The sequence below is a fragment of the Siniperca chuatsi genome, linkage group LG14 (assembly GCF_020085105.1).
Source record: "Siniperca chuatsi isolate FFG_IHB_CAS linkage group LG14, ASM2008510v1, whole genome shotgun sequence".
NCBI classification, from domain to species: domain Eukaryota; kingdom Metazoa; phylum Chordata; class Actinopteri; order Centrarchiformes; family Sinipercidae; genus Siniperca; species Siniperca chuatsi.
Genome location: NC_058055.1, coordinates 3,822,318 through 3,835,400, shown reverse-complemented (window position 1 = coordinate 3,835,400; position 13,083 = coordinate 3,822,318). Strand labels below are relative to the sequence as shown.

The 13,083-nt window shown below is 40.2% G+C and overlaps 1 protein-coding gene across 4 annotated transcripts in view; it reads right to left on the bottom strand.

Moving 5' to 3' along the window:
* The window catches only part of arhgap32b (Rho GTPase activating protein 32b), a 111,474-nt gene that overhangs the window by 56,250 nt on the left and 42,141 nt on the right, over window positions 1-13,083 (bottom strand). For all 4 annotated transcript variants that reach the window (XM_044222062.1, XM_044222060.1, XM_044222061.1 and 1 more), the window contains 3 exons: window positions 10,070-10,175; window positions 5,893-5,987; window positions 5,513-5,597 (listed from right to left, as the gene is read on the bottom strand). In XM_044222062.1, the coding sequence (XP_044077997.1) occupies window positions 5,513-5,597; window positions 5,893-5,987; window positions 10,070-10,175 (286 nt within the window). The remainder of the gene's footprint in view (window positions 1-5,512; window positions 5,598-5,892; window positions 5,988-10,069; window positions 10,176-13,083) is intronic.

The window sequence follows — 13,083 nt, the reverse complement described above, 5'->3', positions numbered from 1 at the left end:
TGAGGCAAACAGTCATCTCCTTTCACCAACAAACTGTGCGGCTGCAACTCAATATAAACAGCATGTGGACAGGGTCGACAAGTTCAGTTACTTTTAAAGGATTCATTAGAACTTTGAATGTTATATTGTTTGATTTTTTGTTGCCAGATGCAGCGGGTCCATCATATCGTAAATACCTGCCCTCTGGCAATTTTTATACAATACAGAGAATGATCCAGTAAACCAAAAAAAAGCAGTCACATGCAGTTCTATGAGCCAAAGCACCATATCAATGTGCCAGGTCAGAGGAGGAAGTCCAGAGGTATTCCAGCTACCAGGAGTCCCACAAATAACAGCTCAGTACAGCAGTGATGTGCAGAAAGGTGTTTGTAAGTACTACTCTCAGGATTTAGGTCTACAGTGGGCATGTGATCACCAAAAATGGATGACTGAAGAATGGACGAAAATTTCAATCTAGAGTCAGAATTCAGTCTAAACGGCATGAATCTGTGGATGTATCCTGCCTTGTGTCAGTGTTACAGACGGATGGTGGTGTAGCAGTCTGGGGAGTGCTGTCTTGGTGCATGCATCAGTGCCATGATGTACCTAAGCTTTGCTGATGACCGTCTGTGTCCCTTCATGGTCAGTTTTTCAAAAGCATGCTTCTAGCACAATTATGTGATATGGAACAAAGTATTCACCATCTCAATAAAGATACAGAAACAGTGAATTCAGTTCACTGACGGTGCTTCTACATTCTCCAGATTTCAACCTAAAAGGGCACCTTTTGGATGGATGGAGGAGAGATTATGCATGTTGCATGATTACGTGGCAAACAGATCTGCAGGGACTGATGCTATTGAATCAGCACAGACCTAAACACACTCCCTAAGGACCGTTTCTAGCCGTGGCTCAAAGGATTCAAGGTGTTCTGGAGCTGGACTAAAAGACAGGCAAAGGGTAGCTCACCCATCAGCAGAAAGTCATCAAACAAGAGCCAATGCTAGTTAGCGCCATGAGTCCTTCAAAAAATCTGTTACTTCCATACAAATTAATGTTTGTCAAGTCACTAATACATTTTTGCAAATATCCATAACCTAGTTATAGTTGATGTCACAGCTGTGGTGCTTAATCTTTTTCTTGAAAATTTGTCACATCCTATATTTTACCTAATAACAAAAAATGATTACAGCTGATGCAGAAATGAGGAATTGTTTGCTTGACTACTGCACTATCACCTCAAAAAATGATTACAGCTGATGCATAAATGAGGAATTGTTTGCTTGACTACTGCACTATCACCTCCATAAACAGAAGAAACCGTTTCTGAAGGGCTGAGTGAGTTTGCAGAATTTTAAAATTACAATGAGCTTATCTCCCACAGCCACAAAGATGAGCTTAAGTATTCTTACACTGTGCTGGAAGCCTGATTGGACAAATGTGTCTGATGGCACAGCTTTATCATTACGTTATTTTATTATTTCAAGTGGCTCTATCCATAGTGGTAGAGGTGAAGAATGGAAACCACAGGCCCATCAACTATTGTCTCTATATAATTTTCATGCAAAAGGCCCCAAATCCTCTTCACTGATTATAAACTTGATATGGAAATACACAGTTGCATAAGTAACAACAACGACAATACTTAAGCTCATAAACTGAACTACAGAACAAACTGCAATTTTGACTGATGGTGGCGCTAGAGGAAAAGACAGAGGATCACCAAAGTCAGTAGGATTCATCCTCTGCAGACCATGAATATCTGTACAAAATGTCATGGCAATCCATCCAATAGTAGTGGAGATATTTCAGTCTGGACCAGGGCGGTGGCCTGACTGACCAACATCGCCATCCATAGAGCCATGCTCTAGCACGACTAAAAATGCTATGCAGTAGTTAGGAAGATGGATACAGTACATCAAAAGCAAACAAAACATTTGTAGCTCATCCGGGTTTGTGTGCGTATTCGTGAAATCAGGAGATTTCATCTGAACTGAAGGAGTTCTATTAGAAACCAGTAAAAGCTGATAATCTGATTCTGAGCCTCATCATGTGGCAAGATTAAAGCCAGGACTGAACTATCTTTCTAGAGGTCTGACTCGGAATTTATTGAGACATACAGCCCAATTACTGCCTCTCTGTGACCCTGCATTATACTGTGTACTCACACACCCACAGAAACACACATAAGTGTGTGTGACGCAAGTGGCTGTGCAGACTCATCCACAATGAGTGCGCGTATGCAATTTAACATGTAATTTGCAGACATTTTAACTTAAATCACCATAAAATAACATGTCTGCATGCATAGTAAGTTGGTCCCATTGGCAGCTGAACTCCTGTCAGATTTAGCAGCATGCTCTGCTGAGCTGAAAGGATCCCAGTATGCTATTTGTTGCAAGTATACAGCTACAGGTAAACCTACAAATTATACTGTAAATGTTCAGACTGGAGTTTCAGTGAGACTGAAAAACATGCATCCAGTCGGTTTCAGTACCTCTCATCGGTACCTACATCAACAAAACACTGAAATCGGACAGTTCAAACAGAGCTCAAAGACCATCTCAAAGTAAGAGTGCGGGCGAGGTGTGGTCGTCTGCTTGTCAAATTAAATTAAAAGTAGTTTATTAGCAACACCTTGCTTGCACACCTAGGTGAAAACTAAAAACTGTGAAAAGACGCTGACTGTCGCTTTTGGCTTTGCTGCGTCTGAGCTACTGAAACACAAACATTAAAATCTAATAAATTAACCTCTTTCTCACCAGCAATTCAGAAAATGTGCAACACTTGGAGAATAATACAATCTAAAATTGTGAAATGAATCCAATTCATGTCAATGAATAAACAGCTGAACAAAAACAATCCTCCTTTGCCAAAACAACTGGCAGGTTACCAGGCACATATTGTCTGAAATACCCGTATCATAAGAAAAAAACTGCCACGCAAGTGCTGCTCTGAATGCAGGCACTCTCCTCTTTGGCCTTCAGTGACTATGAGATCCTAATGTTTCCACAACAAAACCTCGCCTGACTCAAATTCTCCTTTGGCAAGGTTTTTTATTATGGAAATGAAAAAATATGTCTTCCAGCAGAAGGCCTAACGCCAACCGGAGCCCAAGTCCTAACCCTGCCTCAGTCCAGTATACTGCCCATAAAATCTGTAAGGCTTGATTTAAAAAAAAAAAAAAAAAAAAGTTCCTGAACTTCACCAGGTGAACCTAGGTTGATTGAACCTCTACAGCTATAGCTAACAGATGACAGTTGGCAGTACTACAAATAATATTTCAGTGCATATGTCCATCTGTATGGATCATGAACTGTCTGAAGATGTGGGGAATATGTTAAACTCCAACAATTGGTATCATGTAGCATTGCAGATTACATTGCAGTCAAACAAGCAGCACGATGAACATAAAAGTGTTGAGTTAACACTCTCTGATGGCTTAACTAAGCAGCAATGTTTCCATTCATCAAAAATGTTTAAGTATTTATATTATGTCAGAATCATTTGGGCCAAATAAACAGAATACATTCATTAAACAAGCAAACATGTTTGGTTGAGGCAAGATTATACATAAAATATACTGATTGACATGGGGAACAAATACAGAATAATTAATCCCTTAACAAACAAAGACGACGTGAGTTTTCGCTTGGGGTTCTGTTCACTCGAGAAGAGGCAGGAGCTGTGCTGAATAGTAATACCATAGAGCAGCAAACACCCAAGCAAAACAAAAAGATAGGGCTACTTGAAAGCAATATAAAACCACAAAGGGTAACACAGTCGTGCTGCTCTGTGCCAGTATGACCAGCGAGCACACACAGCTGGGATAACAAAGGAAGAACCAATCTGACTACAGACAATTCATATTAGCTGAAGAGCTTCCTTTATGCATGCAGTGAATGGATAGATGGATTCTGTGGTTTAACCTGAGTTACATCAACAAATAACCTGCAGGTGAAGTAGATGTATGCTTTATAGCAAACTCTTCCTCTGCCCTCCCAACAGCAATGTGTAGCTGTTCGGCTGACTGCTGACCCCTACTGGTTTCTTAACATAATGACAAAGTTGTCTGAGTGAGAAATGTACAATCTTTATAATGAAATGCCAAAACTGGAGCCAATCCCTGCATGTATTTGGTAAAAGCTGAAGAACAACAGCTAATTCAAAACGACTAAACCATTCCATCTTTACATCCTTTATGCTAATAGAGCATAGTCAGCAGCACTGTGAATCTGAAAATCAATTTCTGTAAGTGCAATACTACTGCACTTACACAAAGTTAGGGGACTCACAAGGGACATACTGAAAAGATAATGGTCGACATCAAAGCAGCAGAGGCCTAGATATGCTGACTTTTAGTCCCTAGTATGGGTCAAGCACAAAAAACACTGGATCCTACATTTCCCATAATACAACCCAGTAGCGTATTTCATCAGACCTTCCCAAATGCCCACTTCTTTCAAATCCCACACCTTCAGGCTGTAATGCAGACTTTCTGGAAAAAAATGTCTCACATCCAAGCTGAGACAACATCATCCAATTTTCAAGTTCTCCTTCAAGAGCCACAGAAGACATTACACAGGTTTTCACAGGCTTTAGGGTTCTACTTGCAATAAGCAAACTGAACTTCCTGTGTAAAATCAGTGGTGTGTCCCTTTAATTGTGGTAGTGTTCACATTTAACTCTTGGATCTTTTTTTTTTTTTAAATATCCAACTATTAGTTACTATACTTCCCTCTACACATAAACAGAGGACAAACTATAATATAACAGTATAAGGCAATATAAGTCTGTTTTCAAGAACCTATTTGCTTTGGAAATTGCACCAAAGAGCTGCTGGCAAAGTGGGCTGCGAATAAGATAAAGTCAGAGGGGGGGAAACTGTGAAAGTTCCCTGTACTGAGCTTGTGACTCCACAGCCAGACGCTCACTGACAGTAAAGGCCACAGAGGTAATTTCATGTCAGAATGCAATTCTTACAATACTAATCGCCTCAATCTCAGACAGGGCTACAGCAGCTATTTGTTTAACTGGCAGGTAGACAGTCAGCTGAGGTGTGTGAAGCTGTAGTGACTGAGGCCGTGCTGTAGCTGATGGGTATTCAAGAAGATATCAAACAAATGCAAATCATCAACCATCTTCATGATTTCAACAGCTAAAAAGTATAAATTCTGTTTGACGTCAATTGGAAGAGACATGTGAGTCATACTTCTGTCTTTCTGAACATCATCTTTCCATTTCTTACCCCAACACTGCAGGGGAATAACTAGAGAGAACATAAGTCTTTAAAACTGTGAAGTTCAAAGCTTCGTCTACACCATAAATGACATCCATGGTGCTGTAATTTCATACAGCCAGTTCCACCAACATTTTAAACTGTTTAAAACCACACTGGTGAAGCAAACACACTGCTCACGCTGAGGGCAATCAGTCCAGCCCAGGGTGGAATTCTTCATCATTTGGGATATATAGACATTAATGTTGTGATGTGGCCGTAATTACTTAAGGAGAAGAGCTTTAAGGTCTTTACCTGAATTGTGCCAAAGTCCACATTTTCGTAGTGGAAGTGAGCGCACTCTGCCAGTTTCGGGAAGTGGCCCTTGGTGAAGCAAAGTCTGAGAACAACACACAAACACACACACACAGTTTGGTTGGCACTCCATCCTCAGCTCATGATAACACGTCGGAGTGTGTATGATTAGTATAAGAAGGAGAGTGCAGTGCAAACAGAGGGAGTGAAAGGAGGAGGAAGACACAGAAATAGACTCAGGGAATCAAGCAGCAAACAGAGGTGATAAACAGCCAGTTAAGAGCGATAAATAGAGATGAACAGAGGGAAGGAGCGATGTGAGAGAGGTGGAGGAGACAGGCAGAGGCTGTGTGTTTGTAAAAGTGCACGTGTCTACTCACTTCTTGACATTCTTGACCTTCATGCTGGCCGTGCTGCTGCTGCAGGAGCGCATGAGGGGCTCCGTCCTCAGCTCAGGGATCTCTGCACTCCTTGCCTAAAACGCGAACACACACAAACATCAGCGACCCAGCTAGTGCATACAAATAAATCTCTGCCACTGTTATATTGTTGGACAATTTCCCATTTAGGTTTTGCTTTGCAGCAACATTCAAATAGCCAAACCAGCTTTTAACATCAAGTAGATTCAAGTTTGTTGGTTGTGGACATCACTGATTGCTCAATGTAAGATGAAATGTCTGTCCTGGTCTTTGTGGTGTTTAGTGAAATGGCTTGTGAACAGGATGATACGTGAGAGGGTGAAGTGGTGCAATTAAACTTTAAATCAACTCCAACCTTATTCGTAACTCAGCTTTAATCAGGCAAGCCGGCAAGAGAATTTCATAACAAATCTGTATGAAATGTAATCAATGACAAAGCAGTGCAAGTCGGTTAATAAATGCAGATCAAGAGGCTGAATGAGCATCAGGTTGCTTAGGTCAAGTGGTAAATTGGTAAAGCTGTGACTTAATTTATTATGATAGTGTTCTGTTCTAACCAAAGCTATAGTGCATCCCACTACTGTATTACAGTATATCAAAGCTGTTTTCATAAGCTGACCCAACGCCTGCTAGTGTAAGTAAAATATTGATTACTTAAAGACACGATGAAATCAAAAATACATTTTTCCAAGTTCTAACCCTGTATACCTGTGTAAACTGTTCACTTGTCTTTTGATATTTAGCAAAGAGTTTTTATATCAAAATCTCTCTCTTTTCTCTTCCTTTAAGATGTTATACTATTTTTGATTACATAAATTCATCCAATCAAATGTGATTTGGGGGTGTCTAGGTAACCCGTCCATCATATTAAAACCGCCTTGACTCGTTAAGTGTGGGTTGTAGTACTGTAGCTAGCAAAGCAATATTTTAGTAGGTGTGTGTTCAGATGTCCGTTGGCAAACATTTCTAACTACATTTCCAAAGAAAGTGGTTGAGGTTTAATTTATTCATTTCTCCCTCACCCTCCTCCCTCTCATTCATTTGAATGAAAGCACTCCATTGCAGCAGCACGGGTGCCAACATAGAGGGCTCCAGCAAAAAAAAGAAGAAGAAAAAAAGCAGAGTTGTGTGACAAAAAAGTTGAACCAGGCTCAGTCTTTGCCAGAACGTAGTGCAATGTAATCCAAGTGTGCAAGTGCAAGCGTACATATCTTGTAAATTATTTTGTAACATGAACTCTGTATTTCTATCGTTTACCTCAGGATCATTGGGCTGAAAGATAAAATAACTGCCAGCATGATAACTTTCCAGAGTTGTAAAATCCTTCCTCATAATACTGTAACCCCTTTGCCTTCTGATAATCCTTCAAACTCCTGGATCTCCAACTGGACTACCTGGATGGTTTTTCGTAGCGCCCCCCCGATACCTGAAGCGACACACACTACAACAAACACATTTAGCGCAAGGCTGTGTTTGGTCTGAAAGTCCGCTAACCAGGCCGGTGAGGGAGATGTGGGTCCAGCTCCGTAGAGGATTTAATTTAAATCTCCCACGTAATTATACCCCACCCACATATTCTCTTTCACTCTGAAATGCGTCACGTTACAGAAGCCAAACAAGCTCGAACTGCTGTTTCACTGTGACTTTAATAGCCGTGTTGATTTTGATCGCACAGAGTGCATGAGCTTGTTGGATCATAAACTAGCCGATATTTTCTCAGCTTTGTTTACTGGACAATAGTATGACAAGATATGCTTAGCCCTGAGTTTCTTCATTACATGTGCATTTTCATATTCATCTGTAAGATGAATCAGTTGGAGGCTTGACTTGCTGAGGTGTGACAGGCCCACACAGGCAGGGCCTATAAAGACAGAGTGACAGAGTAATGTCTACTGCCTCACCACATGATTTGCAAGCTCCATACTGCATATGCAGTGCTATTAAACTATTTGACTTCACCGGCTCTGTGTACAGCATACATCTTCGCTTGAAACAGCACATTCAGCTTCATTTTTGTTTGTAGTATATTTCTGCGTTTACTAGCATTGATTGGAAAATGCCTTTTCACTGCGTTGTCTTGTTTGGTAGTTATGTCAGGAGAGACCTTGCTCATTTTAATTGTGTACCACATGAGATTATAAATCTCTCACTAATCACATGGTGAAATCTGAGCATCAAGAATAATTGAAAATTGATAATTAAAGAATTGCTTTCAATGACATTTTCTAACATTCCAGTGGCAGGATGAATAGGTTCCCACCAAACACTGCAGAAGCTTTTTGCTACCATTTCTTGAAATGAACAAAGTGGCTTTAAGTTATCACATGCTTAAAAAACTGTTTATGCTCAGACATGATATATACACTGCTGATATGTTACAGTGTTTAGTAAAAACATCCACTCCACACAGGTTCAGGAACAATCGGCCACTCTCCTTTAGGACCAAATGTTCAAGGCACTCACTTGCTTCATTTAGTTTAAATCAGAGCGAAAATCAAATGCAGCTGTGGTCAACAAAACATTTACAGAGCCTGGAATCTATTTTGGTGCAAGCAGATTTTTATCAGTGGATATATTTATTGTGGAATTTTCATTTCAGTAATCTGACAGTGGGTTGTTGGAAGATACCTGGGAGACAAAATAACCTAAAATCAAAGTAAGGATATACAAAACACATCTATGGGAAGTAGTTGAAAAACTCTATGAATGTAAATGGACTGTACTTTCTACCTTTCTAGTCTTCTGACTCCTCAAAGTTTCTGTAGGAAAACTGCACCAAAGAGCTGCTGCCCAAGTGAGGTGTGAATAAGAAAGCCAAGGTGGAAAGTTTCCTGTATTCAACTTGTGACTCCACAGCCAGACGGTCAGTGACAGCAAAGGTGGTATGCAGATGAGGTCGTGGTTTTTAAGACAGCAGAGACAGTCTACACCATTTCTATCCAAGGTGTTAACTGGGACAGCAGTTTAAGCAGTCATTTTAATTCCTCATATACAGTAGAGTTGCAACGATTAGTTGATTAATCGATTAGTCAATAGACAGAAAAATCAAGGTTTGCAAGGTCACCCAAAATCTGCCATGACTTGAGCTTCTTTAATATCTTCTGCCAGTAAAATTGTGTGTGTGTGTGTGTGTGTGTGTGTGTGTGTGTGTGTGTGTGTGTGTGTGTGTGTGTACCAAAAACAGCCACAGGCACATTCCAAATGCTTTTCTGACTGTGTGACTCCGATGCTGTAAATGAATGTGAAAGCTTTGAACTTGTTCAAGCTTATTCCTAGTCCATGGTCTAAATGCTATACGTCATGGCAAATCTATAATTATTGAAAAAGATTTTACAGTTCATTTTATCATTATGTTGCAGGGATTTGGGAATCTTTTGTTCTTTTATGCCTTGCTCTGCAGTCAACACAGAATATGATCTATCCTACAGAGTGCAACAGGGCGTTGGTGTGACAGCTTACACTAAGTTGCTTAGCACTTCTCATCACCTCCTCCAACCACCGGAGACATACATAATGCATGCCACTCCAGTACAGAGTCCCTCTCGTATCAAATATTGAACAAAGAATAGCAGACATGCAGTATTAAAAGCCCCGCCTCTGTGATCAATATTCATTAGCCTGGTGAGATTGTTGTTTCTCTTTCTCTCTGTTGCCCGATCGAAGTGAGCACTTGCGATAGGGCTCTAACCACGCGCCGACCACGGGTGGCTCGGCATGTTACCATGGAGACGGCCTCATTTTCACCGTGCTGTTGATGCAAGAAGCAAGACCCGAACCAAAGGAAAGGAAATAATGAATGATGCTGTCTGGTGAATGGAATCCAGCGTGGAGAGATGGGCTGAAATAAACAGATGACACACGAGTACACAGATGGCAGGTAGATGACTGCCTGTGAGTCTGGAGTAGGGTAGCTTTAGGACGACAAAAGTCACCTGCATTAATCATGGATGTGTGATAGTGTTGCAGAAACAGAGAAGACACAGTTTCGATAGGAGAGAAAGACACAACTAATCAATCCATTGGAATGAAATCAGACTGATAAGAATGTGACAGGCAGCAAACAGCTGATCAGGGCGGTGTGGTGTTATCACTGATCTGACATGTCAGGGGTGTGTGTGTGTGTGTGTGTGTGTCTCACCATGGCACTGATGGTCTCCTCCCAGTCGGGTCTCTCTCTGGGATGGATGTGAGCCAACTCAGGCACAATATCGTCGTCCTCCAGGTGACGTCCTGGCCTCAGGCCCCTACAGCCAACACACACACACACACACACACACACACACACACACACACACACAGACACACAGACACACAGACACACAGACACACAGACACACAGACAGAACGAAATTCATTTCAATTACACTCAGATGATACTTAGCTTTAGGGCTGCAACTAATGATTATTTTCTTTACTCAACTGACAGAAAATTAATCTGCATTTGTCAGCTTCTCAAATGTGAGGATTTGCTGCTTTTCTCTGATTTATCACTGTAAATGGAATATCTTTGGGATTCAGACTGCTGGTCAGACGAAATAAGCAATTTGATGATGTCACCTTGGGCTTCAGGAAGCTGTGCTGGGTATTTTTCACTGTTTTCTGGACATCTTTTAGACTAAACGATGAATCAATTAACCCGAGAAAATAATCTGCAGATTAATCAATAAGGAAAATAATCATTATATGCAGCCCTACTTTTAAAGAAGATATGACGTGCCATTTGCTTGTGAGGGAAGATCTTTCCACCTTTTTGGAATTTAAAATAAGAGTAGTAGTCTTGGTGAATCAATGACCAAGATTCTGCAAGGAAAACGAGTAGTGTGTCCAGAGGCTTCAGGGCCCAGCTCAGGACATTTTGAATATAATGTGGTCAGCATCCAGAGACCAACAAAGGAAATGAAACAGGACAGGACATTGGAAAATTTAATGAAGGTAAATTTGAGTTAGCATTGCCTTCATAGAACTTGAAGTTGATGAGACGTCTCTCTACACAGACTTCTCATCAACTTCAAAGGCCGCCTTTGTTTCCAGAGAAGCCGAGAAAAGGGATGGAAATGAAACAGACTAACACGGCAGCATTTCACAAATTGACTAGTGATGCACACACAGTGTACATACACTCTACACTCAGCCACACACACAACAACAACAACACACACACAATATCTCAAAGATGATTTTTAACCATCATCCTGAATGCAGGAGTGACACTACATCTACATGAGTCTAATAAACTAGAGAAGACAACAGAAGAATTTGAGAGAGGAAAAGTCCTCTGTTTTGGGGAGGATGGAACAGTCTGTAGCAGCTGCAAGATGACAGCGTCTAGAAAATGCTGAAATAACGTCTCTGCATTGAGATAATTGGACTTAAGAGCCGGGGATTCTAAGTAAGGATGCAGGGAAGTTAAGTTTAGTAATAAGCAATTCTCTGTACTCCCTGCTCTCCCAAACCCTTTTCCACTACTATGCACCAATCTTACTTCATTGTTCTGTGAAATTATGCCACTTTTTCTCAGCAGAACAGTTTCATGCAAGACTAAAAAATAAATAAATGGAAATCCACTTGGTCAGAGGGGCAAAAAACACAAGATAAAAGACCATTACTTTTTTATAGATTGCAAAAGGCAGATGCTAAACCAATAACCTTTTAGTCAAATTATGTTGAAAATTATCACCTTGACTTTTGCCAAAAGAATCCTCAATAACATAATTATGGAAAAAAATAAAATAAATAAAAGCTATTACATAGTTTGAATTTATTGTATTCATTCCAACTGCATCAAATCCTGAAGAAGGAACTGAACACACACACACACACACACACACACACACACACACACACACACCACACACATTACACACAAATACACTGATACAGACTGAGTCCCAATGGAACTTGTTAAAGCCAGTGAGGCTGAAAAAGATCACTGAAATTCTTTAGAAACAGTGCGGACACTTCACAGCTTTGGGACCCAAAAGGTCATTAACATCACCTTGATTAGAAATGACTGAGCAAGAGGTCAGGGAGAAACGAAGTGAGGGAAAAGAAAGTGCTACAACAGGAATGTACTAGGAGATAAACATTCATTAATATTCAAAAAACTGAGGAGTCTTGACTTTGAAAAGGGATATTCCAATCAAAATCCTCTATCAAACTCTAATCCCTGTGGATTACTTAAAAAAATCACGTTCACTTACTATGTATTACATAGAGAGCAGGAATGAATATTTAGCACTTGGACTCAACTTAAGGACAATACATTATAGCTTCATAAAGTGGTTCTTTGGCACTTATCTGTAGGGACATTTCTGCCATCTTGCCTTGAGCAAAGGACAGCAAATATGCATCAATTTCCTTTTGTTTGTTGCCTTTAATCACAGATGATTGCATGTGGTGGTGGATGTTGTTATGGCATTATATTTGTACCTCAATTCTGCCTCAACTGAGTGAACAATGGGACATTTTGAGCCCAGAAATAAAAATCCATTCACATAAGTTGTATTTAGTAGAGAAATTATAATCATGCAAAGAACAACTTAATCTGAGCAAACAAAAATCCCTTCTGTTCGCGAGGAGGATTGGAGTAGGTCATTTCTGATTGGTTGTTTTGTCTCCAGTCCAATTGCAAGTAGGACTAGCAGTTACTAGGGAAGTAGGGAAGCACTGGTAGAATGGTAACGGTTAACTAACTTTTTTTAAAGGATACATTAATGCCTTGGTTATGTAAGTGGCAATTATCAAGTTAGCCAGCTATCTTAGTTAGCCAATAAGCTACTGATTATCTGGCAAATGGAATTTAATAAAGGTTTATAAAACTAGGTATGTGACCAAAACTGTGACTACTAACTACTTATGTCTGGTTTGCCTATGGAACATTCTACCAGTGTTTCCTTACTTCGCTAGTAACCGAATCCAACCAGCATTTGGATTGCAGACACACTGGTGCAGAGGTGTGTTTCCATCAACCATTTTCAATTTGCGCATAAAAAAAAAACAGTAAACAGAAATTTCAGGAAGAAAAAAAAACCTCAAAATATCGCAAAGAAGGTTTTATGCTTGGCTGAGGTGTATTGATAAAAACAAAATGCGACAAAGTGCAATGGAAACAGACTTAGCAAATACAAATCCTAAAACTTGTATAACAGTAGT